The sequence below is a fragment of the Phascolarctos cinereus genome, unplaced genomic scaffold, assembly GCF_003287225.1.
Source record: "Phascolarctos cinereus isolate Bilbo 61053 unplaced genomic scaffold, phaCin_HiC Scaffold_726;HRSCAF=1367, whole genome shotgun sequence".
Classification (NCBI taxonomy): domain Eukaryota; kingdom Metazoa; phylum Chordata; class Mammalia; order Diprotodontia; family Phascolarctidae; genus Phascolarctos; species Phascolarctos cinereus.
In genome coordinates, this window is record NW_027556098.1 from 205,515,007 (window position 1) to 205,534,204 (window position 19,198).

Here is a 19,198-nt window from a genome sequence, read left to right on the forward strand (position 1 = left end):
TAACGATTGGTTTTCCCAAGCTAATAAGAACTCCATCCAACTCATCCTTATTCTTAACATAGTTACCTAGAGAGGCAGAGTGGAGAAGATGCCTAAAATAAAGCCATGCCTCTCAGAGCCAGATTAGGGAGGTGTTAAGTAAAAGTGGATCTGTTCATATTCAGAAGATTGGAAAAGGAGTGGCTGGTTTGCCAAGTGATATTAACCAGCTTCTATTGTCTCAACTATTAAGTAATATCATCAAGTCAAATTGTTTTAACTTAGATTACAAGTAAATTCACCAATGAGAACATTAGAAATCACTTGAGACACATGCAGCCTTTCTGAATTTTGGAGTGATAACTTTGAAAGGTAGGGCCATCCAAAACACCTTACATACAAATATGTGAACACTGGAGGGAGTAGAGGAAGTCCCTTAACTGATGGCTTAGAAAGACCATATGGTATAGTTCAGTAAGAAAGACCTGGGCTCATATCCCATCTCTGATTGGCTGCATGATTGAAGGCAAATTATTTAACTTCTTTCAGCCTCAGTTTTTTCATCTTCATAAAATGAGACTAATAATACCCTGACATGATTGCTGTGAGATTTGAAAGAGATAATGTATGTCAAGGACTCTATTAATTTTAAAACAATATATCAACACTATTATTAGATCATAGGATCCTGTAGCATAGACCTGACCATATCATCCCACTCCACCCTCAAGAACAGTCTTCGGCCTCTAGAATAAAATACACACTATTATGTTTAGCCCTGAAAATCCTTCACAATCTGGCTGAAACTATCTTTCTAGACTGATTTCATATTATCATCTTTAGTTCACTATGCTTTCCAAATATATTGTCCTTCAAGCTGTTTTCCGTTTAGGAACTTTCCATCTCCTATCTCCATCTTTGCTCATTCCTATGCTGGAATGCCCTCCCTCCTCAACTAGCCACTTTGAATCCCTAGCTCATATCTCAAGGCTCAGCTCAAGCTCCACATTCTCTATATGAGACCCTTTCTGACCTCCACAAGTGTTACTGATCTCCATCTTGAGGAATTACTTTGTATTTATTTAGGTGTGGTTTCCATCAGGAGAATTTAAGCCTGTTGAGGGCAGGGCTGGTTCCATAACTATTTGGATCCCCAGTGTCTTGTATATAGTAAACACTTAATAAAAGCTTGTTGCATCAATTTAATAGGATCCTATAATTAGAGCTAGAAGGGAACTCCCAAATGTCATCTAGTAAAACCCTCTTATTTTGCTGATAAGGAAAGTATCATTAGAGGTAAGCAGTATTGTTATTTGTCCTTTGTTTTCAAACAGGACCAATGACACCATGGAGTGATGTCTTGACTTGCCAGTGAATTGGACTGAAGTGAGGAAGAGTTGCACAAAGTTGTTAGTCTCAGTCTCTCTTCCAGTGTTATCAAAGTCCAGTGGCAGGACAAAAGTGAAGATGACTGGTGATGGCCAGGCATGTAGTAGATGAGCTTTGGGTCTTCAAAGTTTGGCCAAGCTGTAAGTGCTCTACATCATCTGCTTTAGCTATCTTCATGTCTGTTGCAACAAATTGTTCCAATCCACCCATTCCAGCATGGGAGGTCTTCATTTGTTTGGGGTAGACATCACCCCTAACTCACCAACAGATTTAAGGCCTGTCAGTTACCCTCAACCTGGTTAAGCCCATCTGTTAGGACAATGTGGCCACTGTACATGCTACAGCTTCTTGGAGCCACAGGTGAGAGCTGGGTGCTAGGTAGACACCAAAGGTGGATGAGTGGCCCTGAAAAGGGCTCAGCAAGCCCTTGCACCAGAGTGGCTAGTCCTCCTGAACATCCCATACACCCAAGTAAGTAGTATAGATGAGATATGAACTCAGATCCTTTCATTCAAGATCTTGTCCTCTCCCCCCTACCATACTCCCTTTTTTAAGCCATAGAAAGTTAAGTGATTGTAATTAATGTCAGTAGCGGGACTGGAATCCAGGTCTTCCTGACTGTAAGCCTAGCAATCTATATAGCACTCCACACTTTTCAATAAAAACAAAAATGAAAAATAACAGATATACCTCTATTTGAGCACTTTCATAGAAACTAAATATTATCCATTATCACTTAAAGTTAAAAGGCTATTTAATCAATCAACAATCATTCATGGACTACTTAGAGTATGCAAGGCAGTGTGCTAGGTCACAAAAGGGATACAATAAAGTACAGGGAATAGTCTCTGCCTTTAATGAACTTACCGTATAGTTAGGAAAGGAAGATAAATGCATGGAAATATTATCAACATTACACAACAATATATAAGTGCCTGAGGAAAGGTCTAGTTACTAACTGGTGTTAATTGAGGTGGACAGACCTCAAATCAAGATTTTGTCCAAAGGCATTACAATAAAATATGCTTGTGGTTTTAATAATGAAATTCTCAAAAATATAGTTACAAATATGCTTATTTGTACTATTGTGTGGTAAGACCTTTATTATTAGTGAGGTACTCCATGTTTATAATAATTTATAATATGAACAATTTTTAAACTACACATTTATATTAGAGGAATCACATTTGATAGTTAAGTAACACAAGTGGATTTTCAGACATTTACTGGGGAACAAAAAATTGCACTGAGGTGCAAAGACATCGGCAACATGAATTTAAAGTCGAACAACCACTATGTGCTAACTATGTTAGGGATAAGGATGAGTTGGATGAGGTTCTCATTGGCTTGGGAAAGCCAATTGTTAAATTTTCAGTGAGACCATTTATGCATCAGATATGGGTAAATACTATAAATCAGGGCTTGATTTGTTGTTCTGTTAATTGTCCAGACTAGGGGGTCTAGAGTTCAGGAGTGGGGAACCGGAGTCCTCAAGGCCACATGTGGCCCTCTAGGGCCTCAAGTGCAGCTATTTGACTGAATCCAAACTAATTTGTTTTATGAAGTTTGGATTCTGTTAAAGGGCTGCACCTGAGGACCTAGATGGCCACATGTGGCCTCGAAACCGTGGGCTCCCCACCCCTGGACTCTAATATTACAGCTTCAAAATTGTATACTTTTGTTTTTTTCCTGGAGAGTTGGTTGTTAAATGTATCACTGAATTAACCTCTCCAGAATTCAAAAATTTCACAGAAGGCAAAAACATTCTGACAACAATGTCATATAGGATGTCTTTCTCATTTGACTAACCTGGCAGTTCTGGGCTTATAGTTAAGGGGTACTTTAAACAAAATTCTTACAATAAACATTGATTAGTTACTTACTTAAAATCTAAAAGGGAATATAAGACATATAAACTAAAGAATTAGCTATAGATCAAGGCCTGTCATTGGATAGACATTGACATCAGCAGAAGTAATGCTGATATGAAATTAGCCTATGCTACTATTTCAGGAGAAATACATAAACATATATTAAGTATATCAGTCTAGTTTGTTCTTTAAAAAAGTGGAGAGAAGCTAACAGCAAAGATTTTTTTCTTATATTATATATATTTTCTGTATTCTAACATATATAATAAATTTCTTAATAAAGGTAAGTATATAGAATTGAAATTAGTAAACCCTGAAGAATCTAGATTTGAGAGATCCATAGACTAATGGGATCAGACCAATAAAATCTTATTTTCAGGAGTCCATGTGCTTCTGTCTAGGAAATAAGGGGAGAGGGAGAGACAGCTGTTCCTATATAAGAAAAAAGAAGTCATGCTCTTCTGATTAATATGAAGAGTACCCACTCCACTGATTTGATTGAGAAGCAAGTGGGTAAATTGGTAAGCATACGTGGTCCAAAGAAATCCCCAATATCCTCAGCAGAAATTCTATTGGGAAGAAGGAAAATGAATTTCTCCATATAGTATAGAAAACAGCCTCACCAAGTGTCTGTGAATATTTTGAATAGTTTAGTGCTTCCATCAGAATTTGCAATGAAATTTTACTCATCAAAATTCTAAGGTAGCTTTCTATTTTACAGAGTTATCCAAACAGTTCCAAATACTAGAACCAATTAACAAAACAATCTTCTGATTTACCAAAATTAAACTGGGCTGTGGAATGATTTCATAAAATGGGAAGCCTAAAATGCAATTGACTCTGTTCTGTGAAACCTTTGGGATCCAATGAAGGAGTGTGCTGGGGGAGAAAGTGCTTTCAAAGAATGTGACAACACTAACTGATGAGCATTCCAGACTCATGGGGGAAATTCTCCTTATGTCAAAAACTCATCTACAGCATACAAATATTCCAGTAGTCCTAACATCTGGAGCTTTAAAATTAATAATCCCACTAATTTCAAAGCAACTCACTGTCTATGACCTTTTAATTCCAAATGTTTTGTAGGCCTTAACAAACTGGTAAAAATCTAATCTTCTTTATATAACTCTTATAATAGAGATGAAAGTTTTGTATCGCAGCTTTCATTCTAAACTGAAAAATGAAGACAGAATTCACTTTTTTTTAATTACATTTTGGAAAATTTAAAAGGCCAATGATATTCTCAAAACATATATTCACTGCTTCAAATAAGAGAATATAATAGGCGCACACCACCTGGTTTAAATTGGGAAACAAGAGAAAGCAATTCAGGAGAAGTTAATCTTGCAGATTATATAAAAGAAGTGGGCTGGGGAGTTTCCAGTAAAACACTGTGGTCACCAAAGCTTGCCATTTTCTCTTTCTTCCTGCATAAGACACATCAACTCATAATGTATGCTAGGGATACTAGTGTATATGTGAAGATAGATGAGTATCTATGGATTGCCTATGATCTCAACTACCAATACTTTCTGAAGTAGCTGCGCAAATTCCAAGAGTCTTTTTTCATCTGAACAATAGCACGACAGGTAGCAGAATATGGAGAAAAAGTTTTTTTCAATGTTCTTTTTGTTCACTAATTCAACCCAATGTCCTCTCAAAATGTCCCTTTCCCTTAGGTTTTTTTTTCCCCCCAAACTCCAATATTTGTCACTAAAAGTGATTAAGCCTCTGAAAAACTGTGACTATCAAGGATTAAAAATAGAACCTACTTAATCCCCACCATACAAGTGATTGTTAGGTTAACTCATCCTACGCCTTTGGAGCTCTACCCTCCAATAGCTTTGCATAAGTACTAGAATAGAAACCATTAAGGGAAATAACATGGAGATTACTGCTCTTAGCATTTAATAGTCTATTGGATTCTTTGTGTTTGTTTGCATTTGTTTAGAATAAGTATCTTAGAGAAAATTAAGTCCTAAGATGAGGGTAGTTTTCGAAATCCTAGAAAGGACTTTTGGGGACAGTTGAACTTTTCTTTGTGTGTTTGTGACAAGACATAATGTGACAATAGATACACCATTTTCTGGTGGAAAAAACACTGATGATACCTTCTATTCTGACATTTGACTAATGTAAAAAAAATGTGATTGGTAGTTTAGGGATAATGGTTTAATTTTTTAAAGTATCACAAACTCCACTGTGGCAATGGCAAACACTAGCTATGACTGCTTGAGGCCCAACTAATATCATTGACAATTCTGGCATGAGGTCAAAGGAACAATCCCCAAAGAGCCCTACTGCCCATAGCTTCATCAGAGGCACAAGGAAACAAATACAAAAATTGAGAAGGATGGCTCAGTCGGGCTATTTCTGAGTCTTGAGCTGAGCCAAGGATTCTGTACACCTCCAGGCAAGGTTACGAACAACAAAAGTGAAATTACAAACAGAAAGAGTTCTAAGGGACTGACACCCCATGTAATGATGTTTACATGGATGGGTAATACAGTAAACCTGATTCACATAGACTAGAATTATAGAACCTGACATTCTTAGACTCTTCACAGTTTATGAGGCACTTTGCCATGTATTATTCCATTACATAATATATATAAAACAAAAAGGGACAGAAAGATGGATTTTTAATGAATAGGCTTGGGTTATCTCCTGTACATAACATACTATATTATGCATATGATACAGTTTCACTCTTGTAGCCTACAGGAGAAGAGCAATTTCACTGGATTATATCCTACAAAACAGATATTATTTTGATGACGTACAACCAGACTTATATTTTATTAGTAATAGAAAACAGGTCACATTACCCGCATAAATGCCTGATGCTTCTTGCAGTTTTCTGTAATATTGGATACGTTGATGCTTCCTGAAATCACATCAGATGTTCCATTAGAAGAAAAGTAAAATCTTGATGGGGTCTCGGCCTTTCTGCCCACATCCAGGCTCACATTATAAAGCAAAACTGCAACATCAAAGAAAGGATAGCCATGAGCATCGATTCTCCGAAAGTAACTGACATTAAGGAATCTGTATACTCTATTATTGTTGCCAATAATGCTGTTTAATGTTGCACTAGATGCTATATAAATATCTCATGTTCTTCATCAGATGGACTTCTGAAAACACTTGAAAGATTTAAGAAAAAATTGTTAAAATGCACACAAAATTATTCACATAAAAGTTAAGAGGAATTTACATATTGTTTCACTAAAAATTATGACTGAAACTAGGCATAGAACAACATCCTACACCATGTACCAAGATAAGGTCAAAACAGCTACATGATTTAGATTTAAAGAGTGATACTATAAGCACATTAGAAAAGCAAGGAATAGTTTATCTGTCAGATCCATGGAGAACAGAAGAATTTGTGACCAAACAAGAGACAGAACATTATAAAATGCAAAGTGGATAATTTTGATCACTTTAAATCAAAAAGTTTTTGCACAAACAAAGCCAATGCAACCAAGATTAGAAAGCAGAAAGCTGGGAAAGAGTTATTACAACCAGTATCTCTGATAAGGGCCTCTTTTCTAAAATATATAGAGAATTATGTCAAATTGATAGGAATACAAATCATTCCCCAACTGATAAATGGTCAAAGGATTTGAGTAGGCAGTTTTCAGATGAAGAAGTTAAAGCTATCTATAGTCACATGAAAAAATGCTCTAAATCATTATTTATTAGAGAAATACAAATTAAAACAACTCTGAGGTACCATATCACACCAATCAGATTGGCTAACATGACAAAATGGGAAAATGATAAATGTTGAAGAAGATGTGGGAAAACTGGAACACTAATTCATTGTTGGTGGAGTTGTGAAATGATCCAAGCATTCTGGAAAGTAATTTGGAACTGTAAGAGATGAACTCTCAGAAGTGTAGCCTCCTCAAAGGTCAACAATTCTTGATTATTGCTTTCAAAATCCTCCCCAGCTCAGACCCTGTTTTTAAGCACATAACAGAAAGAATAAGTCCTGCCCCCAACCTGAACTGTTTGCCCTTAGCTTCCCTCCTTTCTCTTGTCTCTGGGATAAGGGAGAAGGGGGTTGGGGAGAGGAGATTGCAGTGGCTTTCGGTTTCCTAGGAATTACCTAACTCATGGGAATTCAGCCTTAAACCCCTCCTGATCATCCCACCACTGCTAAGTCAGCATTAGGTTTACTAAATAAGGACATGTATGTTTGGATTGGCTATACCCTGTTTCCTTGTCTTTGAATTTTCTCGCCTAGAATGTAAGTCTGCTTTCCCAACCAATGGGAGTAAGGGATAGTGGTGGGTGAAGGTTTTTGCATTAGGGTATATAATCACATTTTGCTTTCTGTGCCTTGCTTCTCTCCTCCTGGAAGTATACCGGGGAGAGCAGATGCCCCTTCTCATGAGATTGTACTAAAAGTAACTTTTGCTTTCCACCTTGAGAGGTCTCTGGATTTAATTTGGGTTAGGGTCACTGTCCCACACAGAACTATGCCCAAAGGGCTATAAAACTGTGCCTGCCCTTTGTTCCAGCAATACCACTACTAGGTCTCTGTCCCAAAGATATCATAAAAAAAGGAGAAGGACCAATATGCACAAAAGTGCTTACAGCAGCTCTTTTTGTGGTAGTCAAGAATTGGAAATTGAAGGTATGTCCACCTATTGGGGAACGGCTGAACAAGTTATGGTATACGAATGTAAGGGAATACTAATGTTCCATAAGAAATGATGAGCAGATGGATTTCAAAAAAACCTGGAAAGACCTACATGAGCATCAAGTAAGCCGAACCAGGAGAACACCGTACACACTAACGGCAACACTGCAATGACCAACTTGGATAGACTTAGCTCTTTTCACCAATGCAATGATCTAAGACAATTTCAAAAACTAATAGTGGAAAATGCTATCCACATTTAGAGAAAGAACCATAGAGTCTGAATGCAGATTGAAGCATACTATTCTCTTTTTTGTTTTTTTTTTTTTCTCATTTTTTTTTATCTTTTGTTCTGATTCTTCTTTCACAGCATAACTAATATGGAAATACTTTTAATATGATAATACATGTATAGCCTATATCAGATTGCATGCTGTCTTGGGGAGAGGGTAGGGGAATGGGGGATTTAGAACTCAAAATCTTATAAAAGTGAATGGTCAAAACTAAAAATAAGTAAATCAATTAATCTAAAAAATGAGAGAGTCTAAATGCAAAAAAAAATTATGACTGTTTTATTAGAAATTATGTTAAGCAAAGTACAGTAGATACCCATTTGCTGATGAAAGTAGGTTCAACTATTCTAAGAAAAATCTTATTTTACTACCAAAAAGTTTCAGCTAAAATTTAAACAAAAACAAACAAAAAATAACTAAATAAAATATATTCTATTAATTTTTACTAGGCCAGATGTGCCCTACAGAAATAATGTGTTTTGTAAACTGTGAATTGTAAAAGTGATCTATCATTACCTTTCCAAACTGAATAAATCATCCTCTTGAGTGCAAATTGGGCACTTTAGGAGATGAAATAACTCTTATAATTCACTACAGTACCATTTAATGCACTTGAGTCATCATCCTCTCAAGGGAATCTAAAAAAATGAACAGATTTCCCAAAATGCTAGTTTATGTTTTAGAAATAACTTAATCAGTTCATTCACTTTTTCCAAGAACTGATGTGTAGCAAAAGAGGTACACAACCAGCATTTACTGTCACAATAGCAGAGGCCAAGCACTTCTGGGCAAAAACTACACATTTCCAAATCTTAGCTCAGTGGAAACTTTTGTAGGTAAATAAGATAGAACCAATTCATTAAATGTAAAATGGTAGCAAGCAAAGAGGGATTGAAGGAAAGAAAACAAACCACTTCCAATAAGATACATAAAATGCTAGTTTATGCATATGCATTGTCGAGCATTGTCTCCCTCAGAGCCCTTCTCAGGCAACTGAAAAAGATACCTGTAGCAATGCGGGAGTTACCTTTGAGATTTCAGGACTGCATTTAGGAGCACTTTTCTATTGATAGTAAAAGAAGGTTACAGAGGAAAGAAAAGGGAAAAATAATTTGTAGTCAACCAGGATCTTATAAACTGGCTTTTATGTATTGCTATGTCATTCACTCTAGGGCCACCCACCCCCTCCAACTGGCAGTTCTGACTATATCCTGATAAGGAATCTGTCCTCTGCCTGTTTCCTCAACTGGAAAATGGGTATTATAATAATAGCACCTACCTGTGAAAATCAAATGAGATAATATTTATGAAGCACTCAGCACAGTGCTTGGCACGTAGTAGGCAAATAACAAATGATTCCCTCCTTCCTTCCTTCCTTCCTTGCTCCCTCCCTCCCTTTTCTTCCTTCCTTCCTTCCTTCCTTCCTTCCTTCCTTCCTTCCTTCCTTCCTTCCTTCCTTCCTTCCTTCCTTCCTTCCTTCCTTCCTTCCTTCCTTCCTTCCTTCCTTCTTCCTTCCTTCCTTCCTTCCTGTATCCCTTACTGAAGTTCACCAATGTTCCTGTTGGACAACTATAGCAAGAAGTACTGAGTCGGGATGTTTCCAGACAATTACTTGCATTGCATCTGATCTACCAAGTTGGGGGATATGTCAGAAATATGAGCATCATTCTTACCTCATTTTACTCCCATTACAATTTAATTTTGACTGAGGTTTTGACCGTCTGTTGTTGTTTTGACCTTCTGTATGTTAGGGAAGGGGAAAACAGGCATTTATATATAGTGCTTACTCCAAGCCAGGCACTATGCTAAGCACTTTGCAAATATTACATAATTTAATCACCACTCTCATTTACCATTAGCTATACCTATAATGTTAGCAGGTAGTCACTGAGCCATCAGTTAATGTTGGCTGCTTCTGGTTCTAACTTTGCCACTAACTTGCTGTGTGGCTTTTGGTCAATCATTTAAGCCCTCTAGAGAGGTCTCAGTTTTTTCAACTCTAAAATGGGGAAGCTGAAGTAGATCATTTTTAGTGTTTCTGCTCTCACATACTCTATGTAATCTATAATTTAAGATGATACTTGGGCTGGAATGACAACCTTTGAATTTTACTGTCAACTTTTAATTACTTATGTGTGAACTAGAAAATTTGTGAATTATTTATATAAACACAGGCAGACACACATATACACATTGATGCTCCTATCATGTCTTCTCAAATAATTTAAACTATTTTTAATATTGGCCTATATATAAAGTAATTAGGAACATAATCAGATTTTATGTATAAATACTAGAATATTATCTATGAAACTCATATTTCAAAGTCAAAGATAAATGATTTTTGGATTATTCACGTCGGTGCTCTCCTGCTACTAGTACATATAACTGAGAATTGGCTATTTATGTATGTAACTGGCCATACTCCCAGAAGCTGGTTTGTTGTCATAATAAATCATTAAGAAGCAGGCTGTTCTTTATTTAAATTAGAGTTTTGTTCTGAACTTATATCGCATCAAAACTTCAATGATAAAAACTGGCTGGCCCCTATAAAAACACTTTCTTCCCATCAATCCATCTTGTCAGTATAGCCCACTAGAGGCAAAATATGGCAGCCTACTATAAATGAGCTTTGGTGGCATCTTTCCATTATAAATAGACTTCCCAGATACCCTCATGGTTGGTTGTTCTACAATACATTTGTGAGAAGAACCTTCTCTTTAGGCCCCACCTAAGGCACCTATATGGTTACCTCTTCCTCATTACTCATCTGTTTCACAAGGATAGGGAAAGTAGAGGAAGAAGACACAGATCAAGAATAATACAGTCACTAAGAGTCTGCTCTCAGGATTTTTGACACATCAGGACCAACACTATTTGGCAAATATTTAAGTGGTGCATTGAGAAGCATATATTCATGCACTAAATACATAAAGGTAGACTTACCAATATAGCCTGGGACCTCTCGGCCTCTATATGAAAAGCAGAGGGTCAGGTCCATGCATACAGAAGGTTGTCCATTTTCAAAACATTCAAATTTGGTTCGGTTTACTGATTGAGGATGTTTTAAAGAAGCCTCAACAATCACTACTGGTCTTGTCCTACAAAGGAAATAAAGTGAATAATTTTAATTATACAATAATTTACCATTAAGGAGATCCACTAATGCCTATGTCTTAAAAAATGAGGTAGTCATAATTTCAAGCAGTTATTTTATCAATGTCTGCATATACATATACAGACAACTGCTTCAAGCACTGAATCTAAGTTAATAGTTCATTTAAAAATTCATTAAAATATTTTAATTCTACTTGAAGACATTTATTTAAGCATAGAATTCTGGTGAAAAATCTTTAAGGTCAATGACCAAAGTTCAAAATACCACAGAGAGCATTATGAGGTCACAATCACCTTGCTAATTTTGAAAACTGTCTTTCATCATTTACAATTAAGCCCAATTGTCTTTAAGCACTGAAATGTATCAGCCTTACCTCAACACCACAGCAGAATCAGACCAAAAGGCACCAACTGCTACATCTGGAAGGGGGGGATGGGAATCAACACAGATTGATGATCACCATTAGTCAAAAGGAACTACTTCTCAGGCATAAATACTGTATAGCATAGTCACTTTTTCACTGTATCAAAACACCACTGACAAATAATTAATTAGATGTGATATGCTAACATCTCAGAATACATCTATCAGGTTTGTCTTAAATCAGCTCATTTAGAATGACCCACATTCTGACCATGTTAAGTATTTGTAATACAGAGAAGAGCCTGTTAAAACTGAATTGGTATTCAACCATGAGGAGAGAAGCTTCCACACAGGAATTCTCTCTTTTCTTCCTCCCTGGTCTCCTCTTATTAAGATGTAATATCTCTTTTAATATCTGCTTTTTAGTTTTTTTCAAAACCTGCTATCCAAAGGACCATAGGTCATAGATTTAAAGCTGGAAGAGTCCTTAGAAAGCATCAAGTATAATCTTACCATTTAATAGATGAGGAAACTGAGGCCCAGAGAAATCAGGTGCCTTTCCTAAGGTCACAGACATAGTTGTTGTTGTTCAGTTATTTTAGGCATGTTTGACTCTTCATGATCCCATCTGGGGTTTTCTTGGCAAAGATATTGGAGTGGTTTGCCATTTCCTTCTCCAGCTCATTTTACAGATGAGGAAACTGAGGCAAACCAGTGAAGTAAGTTGCCCAGAATCACACAGCTAATAAGTGTCTGAGACTGGATTTGAACTCAGAAAGATGAATTTTCCCTGATTCCAAGTCCGGTGCTCTATCCACTGCATGCAGATATAGTACCAGGATTCAAAGTATCTTGGAATGTAGAACTGAAGAGGCTTTAAAAATTATCTAGTCCTACTCCCTCATTTTTCTGGGATAAGGAAAGTAAGGCTTAAAGTTAAGTGACTTGCCTAAAAGGAAGAAAGGCATAAGAGAAAGAACCAGAAACCTCAGTCACTCCAGGTCACCTGATACTGAACCAATCTTCTTTCCACAGCACTGAGACAGGGAAGATGATGAAGTCAAGGAGAAAGCTAGGCTTCCTCCAGAAATGCTCAGTTATTTTAGAGAAAGCACCCAGCCAATTGTCTAAATGAAGTCCAGTTTTGTAAGTGGACAAAATCTTGACTAGGCTAAAGATTTTCCAGATGAGTCTTGTATCATTTTGTGACAAAACACCTTCTACCAACTGTCTTATTTACATGTATAAAACAAATATTTTCATTCACCTGGATATCCATTATGATCTGCATCAATGCCTCCAGATACTGATTGTCCAAACATGCTTAAGGACTGGCGGATCTGAAGTCCTTGGATTCTCTGTAAAAACAGGTGAACTGCATGGGAAGATGTTTTGGAAAGCCTCATTTCAGTAAGGAAATAACGAATTAATTCTGGCTCTGAAATGTTCTCTTTCCATGACATGAGATCTAGGAATTTGGTCACTATCTTGCGACAAAGAATGAATATTCATAATATTCATTCAAAGAAAAACTACTTTCTTCCAAAAATGTGAAAAGGCTAAGTTTCAGAGTACAGAACTCTCAGCATATGTCCTTTTGCCAGTTCCATCCCACCCTATCCCCACATGTCTCTTCCTTAGTCTCAACTGCTGAACGTAGCTCTAAAATAATGCAGCTATAGAGTATGAGAAGGATCCTGATCAAATGAGTTATTTATATAGCACTTAGCACAGTGCCTGGCATACAGTAGGTGCTATGTAAATGTTAGCTACTATTATTGTTATTTTATTACCTAAAACCTCGCTAAAAATCATCATATTTAGCTGGCTTGTTTTTAACAAATGCTAACAAAAACAATCTGTGCTAAATACGATATCTAGAAATTAATCCTTATGTCTTATTTTAATCTATAGATGCTGATTTATGAGCTCTGGACTATTAGCCAAGTATTTAAAAATAGTCTATTGGGTCATATGTACACATACATAGTAATGGGCAGCTAGGTGGCCTGGTGGATAGAGAGCCAGGCCTGGAGTCAGGAAGACTCACCTTCATGAGTTCAAATCTGGCCTCAAACACTAGCTGTGTGACCTTGGGCAAGTCACTTAATTCAATTTGCCTCAGTTTTCTCATCTGTAAAATGAGCTGGAGAAGGAAATGGCAAACCACTCCAGTATCTCCACCAAGAAAATCCCAAATAGGCTCATGATGAGTTGGACACGACTGATACAACTGAACAACACAGAGAAGTAAATCATTCACTTTAACCTAAGACCCCATTTGAATATTCTACACATCAAAAAATTCTCTTTAGTCTCAAATGCCACTTATATACCAGTATCCTTGGACTAAGTCTCTCTTCTTCAAATTGGAGTGAGCCATCTTTCTCAAAGTTTGACATTTGCTCATGTCCTCATCCATTCTCAAAAAGCAATTACAAAATGTGGAGATAAAATGAGGGATTATGAAATCTTATTGAAGGTTACTGAATATTTGTCCAGTCACCTGAGCACTTATTTCTTAATCTATAAATAAATCATGTATGAATGTCAGTAGATGGACATTTCTTTAATTAATTTGATTTTCTAAACTAGGTTTTTGCATCAAACCTGTACTTTATTAGCACAGGGAGTTCCTGGTGAGGAAATTCTCTCCACCATCACAGACCAGCAGCAGCTCACCTATAACTTACAGTCTCAGAGAGTTTCCTGGGTCACTAAACAGTTGCGTGACTTAGCCAAACTCACATGGAATTTGTGACAAAGGGAAGACCTAAACCAAGTCTTCCTGACTCCAAAGCCAGCTGTTATTCAGTATTCCAAATACTAATTTGTCTTACTCCTTAGCTGTCTAACAAAATACTAAATGCATTATACTTTTCTCTTAACACAATCTACACACAAAGATCTGCTTTCTCTATTGTTGTTGTTTAGTCAATCAGTTGTGTCCAACTCTTGGTGACCCCGTTTAGGGTTTTCTTGGCAAAGATACTGCAGTGCTTTGCCATTTCATTCTCCAAATCATTTTTACAGATGAGGAAACTGAAGCAAACAGGGTTAAGTGACTTGCCCAGAGTCATACAGCTAGAGAGTATTCAAGGCCTGATTTGAACTCAGGTCTTCATGTATCCAGGACTGGCACTCTAACCACTGTGCCATCTATGTGTCCTGCTTTTTCTATCAGGAACCACAATTATTCAATCCTCAAATCAAAGTGGAAAGGTCCATTTTTAAAATTGTTATGATTCCAGGGGTAGGGAACCAATGGCCTTGAGGCCACATGTGGCCCTCTAAGTCCTCAAGTGCAGCCCTTTTATAAGTGATTCAAAATCCAATAAAATTTAGGCTCCTTGATGGCAAAGCTGGTTTCATTTTTTTTTTATATCCCCAGTACCCACAGTAGTAAAGTGCCATGCACATAGCAGGCACTTAATAAATGCTTGTTGATTGATTCACAGGCTGTAGAAATGTTGAATTACTATCAGTATTGAAATAAAATAGCTATTTTATATGAGTTTTACAAATTGACAGAACCTAATAAGTCAGCACAAGATAAGAATGTTAGGGCTGTAAGATGCCTTAAATGTAATCTCATCCAATAATTCTCTTGTTCTACAGATAAAGCCTGGAAAGCTAAAATGACTTTGCTGGTGAATCCAGAGACAGGACTGAAACCCAGATTTTCTGACTCAATTTCATAGCTTTTTTCATTAAGCAATACATTCTCCAATTCTCTCTCTCTCTCTCTCTCCTCTCTCTCTCTCTCTCTCTCTCTCTCTCTCTCTCCTCTCTCTCTCTCTCTCCCTCCCGCCCTTTCTCACTCTCCTCTCTTTTTCTCTTCTCTCCTGCCTCTCTTTTCTTTTTCTCTTCTCTTTCTTCTTTTTCTTCTCCCCTCCTTTTCCCTCTTCTTCCTTCCTTTCCCCTCTCTTCTGTGTCTCTCCTCTCCTCCTCTTCCCTCCCCACCTTTCCTTTCCTTTCTCTGTCTCTCTCTCTCTCCTTCCTCTCCTCTCCCCTCCCTGTCCCTTTCTCTTTTTCCTTCCCTCCTCTTCTCTTCTCTTCTCTTCTCTTCTCTTCTCTTCTCTTCTCTTCTCTTCTCTTCTCTTCTCTTCTCTTCTCTTCTCTTCTCTTCTCTTCTCTTCTCTTCTCTTCTCTTCTCTCTCTTTCTCTCTCTCTCTCTCACACACACACACAAACTCACACACATTATCTCCCTCTCACAAGCCTATTAATATTAGTCATTTAAAGAAAGCTTTTACTGCAATGTCTCTGGAAAAAACAGAATACTCACTTGTGAAAAGGATGGTGATATCCCATCTATTCTGCCATTGTAAATATAAATAGCTCCATGTAAATCATCTTCTTGAGGAGCCCCAATAGCAACATCTACAAAAGCAGTAAGAAAAAATAAATATTATTCAGAAAAATTTGAGCAAAAATAACCATGTACTTGTGAAGTACAAGTCTTTGGTTATGCTAATTTTGATGACTAACCTTTATGACATTTTAGTTCAAACTGAAAAGAATAAACATTCACTCAGGCAAACACATACCAAATGTCAATGTAGTTTAATAATAACTCTCATTCACATAGTCCATTAAGGTTTACAAAGTGCTTTTCATAATTATCTCATTTGATCCTAGCAAATGCCCTATGAGCTACATGCCATTATTATCCCCATTTTATAGATAAGGAAAATGAGGTTCAGTGAGGCTGACTTGCCCAGTCACATGGTTAATAAGAATCTGAGGGAAGATTTGAAACTCAGTCTTCCTCACTTCAAGTCCAAGTCTATCCACTATGCCATGCTGTCTTTCCTAAGAAAAAAGGAAAGATTTAAAAATCTATAAAACCTGCCCTAAAAGATAACATTTCTTGAATCACTTTAGTCAAAATATAAATAATAGAAAACAGATTTTTTTGCTATGTAAATATCAAAATGGGTTACTATAACTCAAAAATGTATTACCCAATGGTCAAAATAGTGATAATAAGCTTGTGTTTATAATGCTAGTTGAGCCACTAGAGAATTATGAAAGAGAGTAGTTAAGAACTGCCCAGGATAAGCTATAATTGGTGATGATCTCCTCTTATTAGTTGGAGGACACATACAAATGAAATAAATCACAGGCAAGTGAAATATAAAAAAAATTTCAAAAATAATTTATGCAGGTAGGAAGAGAACAAGGTTTTGCACAGGCAAAATCAAGGGTTTCCTTGTAGATATAGCTGAAACATGATCTGGGAAGATAGAGGACAATGACTTCTTCACTTAGCTTTTGTTCTTCTACAACTTCATTTTTAAACTAAGAGGTAAAGATATTTGAATTGCAGTAGACCTCATAGCCTTAGCATCTGCAAAGTTCCTGAGGGGCTATTTTTGGAGAGCAGGAAAGAGTTACCTATTTGGAAGCACAAGCTCCATAAGAGGTTTAACAGAAGTTACAATTAATTTCTGCCAAGGTCAATAGTTGTCTCTGACTGTACTTCAAATCAACACCAAACACATGCAGTTAAAAAAAAAAAAACAACCGACAATTTTATCATGGGATGCTCTGGCTGGCTTGTGTTGGTTTCCCGTAATGAGGTGTGTGTGGTGGCTAAAGGTCTCAAATACAGACTAACAAATAGTTGGTGTATTCTTGTCAGGGAGTGGCTTTCACATCACTACACTTCAGAAATTGGAGCCAAGAAAAGATGTCTCTGAAGAGCTGAAGCTTAATAGATCACAGCAGAAAAAAGCTTAGTTATCACAACATTTGGCATAAATGCACAGTGTTTTGATATAGAATGATCAGTAGAGATTGGATGTCATGCAAAGATGATATACCTAGCAGAGATGATGTATCCAGTGGAGAAGAGAGACATGATGTCAAACAGAAGGTAACTGAACTTTACCAGAAGACCCTGGCAGTAGCAGTCCTGAATTGAAAGTCAGTTGCCTTGGCCATGTGAATGCACTGATCACAAATCTCCTGTAGTGTGTGCCCTTCCTGTGTTTTCTGCATTCATACATATTTTCTTTATATGGCCCTCCCATGTGTGTGGTTTTACAACCTGTGAGAGTATTCCCAATGTTTTCATAGAGGAATTTTTTAGTTGTCATTTACATGCTATGCTATTTGACTAAATGTCAAATTTTGCTTCAAATTAATGTCTCCTCGCTGGCTAATAAGAGCAAAAACATCAGTTGGGGCTCAATAGATATGCTTTTGAACAGATGCCGACCCACAGAGTAACTTAAACTTAAGACAGTTTTTTTTGAGTATATGTAGGAGAGGAAAGGTGATACCCCCAGATGCTGTATATAAATAGTAATATAAATACATAAACATATACATACATAGAAAATAAGGACCAATAAATAGCTCCTATCTAGGAGATGGGAGAGCAATTAGCAACTGCACCAACTAAAGGCTCAGCTTAGACAAAGGCTACCTGCATTATATTCCTACTTAAAATGCCATTATAGTGTAGGAATAACCCTGGGTTCTTGAAAATTATGACATTAGATTATAGGCTCTTGTAGGCTTTACCATATTGGAAATACTTTGAGTCCCCATTGATGGACTGCATGTCCAAGCTCATCATCTATTTGACAGGTTTGGCATTTCAGCTTTCAAAACTTACTATTAAATTACAAAGGGATTACAATCTGTGGAGGTACAGAGAAGAGCCACACCAATGAAATAACAGATCCTTGAAATATTGAAGTATGAAGGATAATCATTTGCTTAAGTAAGGAGCCTATGGCTTGAATGCTGATGTAAATCAATTTAAATGCTGACTTAGCCTGGATCCCTGCTGTGAAATGCTATGTGTATGGAAATTCAAGCAAAGTTTTACTTATTCATGGGCACTAATGACGTCAATTAAGACAAAACATCTTACTTGAAATAAATAAATGATGAGCCTTCAGAGAAGAAGAATAAATAAGCCTCTAATCAACAACTTTCCAAATTACCCCTTCCCTGCTGAAGGCATCATTCACTTTTTAGCTCTGACAGATACATGAACAAAGCCTAACTTTCTAGGAATCCTGGGATTAAGTATTAGATTTTACTGATAAATGTGTCACATTAGCTTATGGAATCTAAGTAAATCAGCCCCCTCAAAATATAAGGAATTGTTTGTCTATTGCTAGACAGTAACACAGAGAGCAGAGGCTCTTGAAAGAGTCTGTGTTGCCAGGTCCTCAGGATCTCCAGAAACTAAGATGTGAATCCATGCTCTATATAGCTGTATCTTCCCAGCATGCCTTATGCCCTGAGACCTTGGGGTGAGTTACATTCTAGCCACTGGGAACCTGATCAAATATCATCATTTGACATTGCTAGGAATTCAGAACCACCAAAGACCATGAGCCTCAGTGAGGCAGAGGCATTAGAAGGCTTGTGCAAAAAAAGGGCTTAGAAACCCCTGAGATCCTGACCCTTAGGAAGTCATCACATCTCCAAATCCTTCATCCTTGGTTTGGCCTCATTTTCTCCTCTTCATAGTCTTTGACCCTATATTTGGCAAGTTTAACTATGT

General features: G+C 37.0%; 1 protein-coding gene across 3 annotated transcripts in view; it reads right to left on the bottom strand.

Annotated features, from left to right (window-relative positions):
* ITGA4 (integrin subunit alpha 4) overlaps positions 1 to 19,198 on the bottom strand; it is a 102,083-nt gene that overhangs the window by 38,218 nt on the left and 44,667 nt on the right. For 2 of the 3 annotated variants that reach the window (XM_021006387.2, XM_078146950.1), the window contains exons 11-15: positions 15,956 to 16,050; positions 12,935 to 13,025; positions 11,678 to 11,723; positions 11,133 to 11,287; positions 6,068 to 6,222 (exon numbers count right to left, since the gene is read on the bottom strand). In XM_021006387.2, coding sequence (XP_020862046.1) covers positions 6,068 to 6,222; positions 11,133 to 11,287; positions 11,678 to 11,723; positions 12,935 to 13,025; positions 15,956 to 16,050 — 542 coding nt within the window. Of the gene's footprint in view, positions 1 to 6,067; positions 6,223 to 11,132; positions 11,288 to 11,677; positions 11,724 to 12,934; positions 13,026 to 15,955; positions 16,051 to 16,214; positions 16,483 to 19,198 lie in introns of those variants that run through there. The other variant, XM_078146951.1, reaches the window with a different exon arrangement.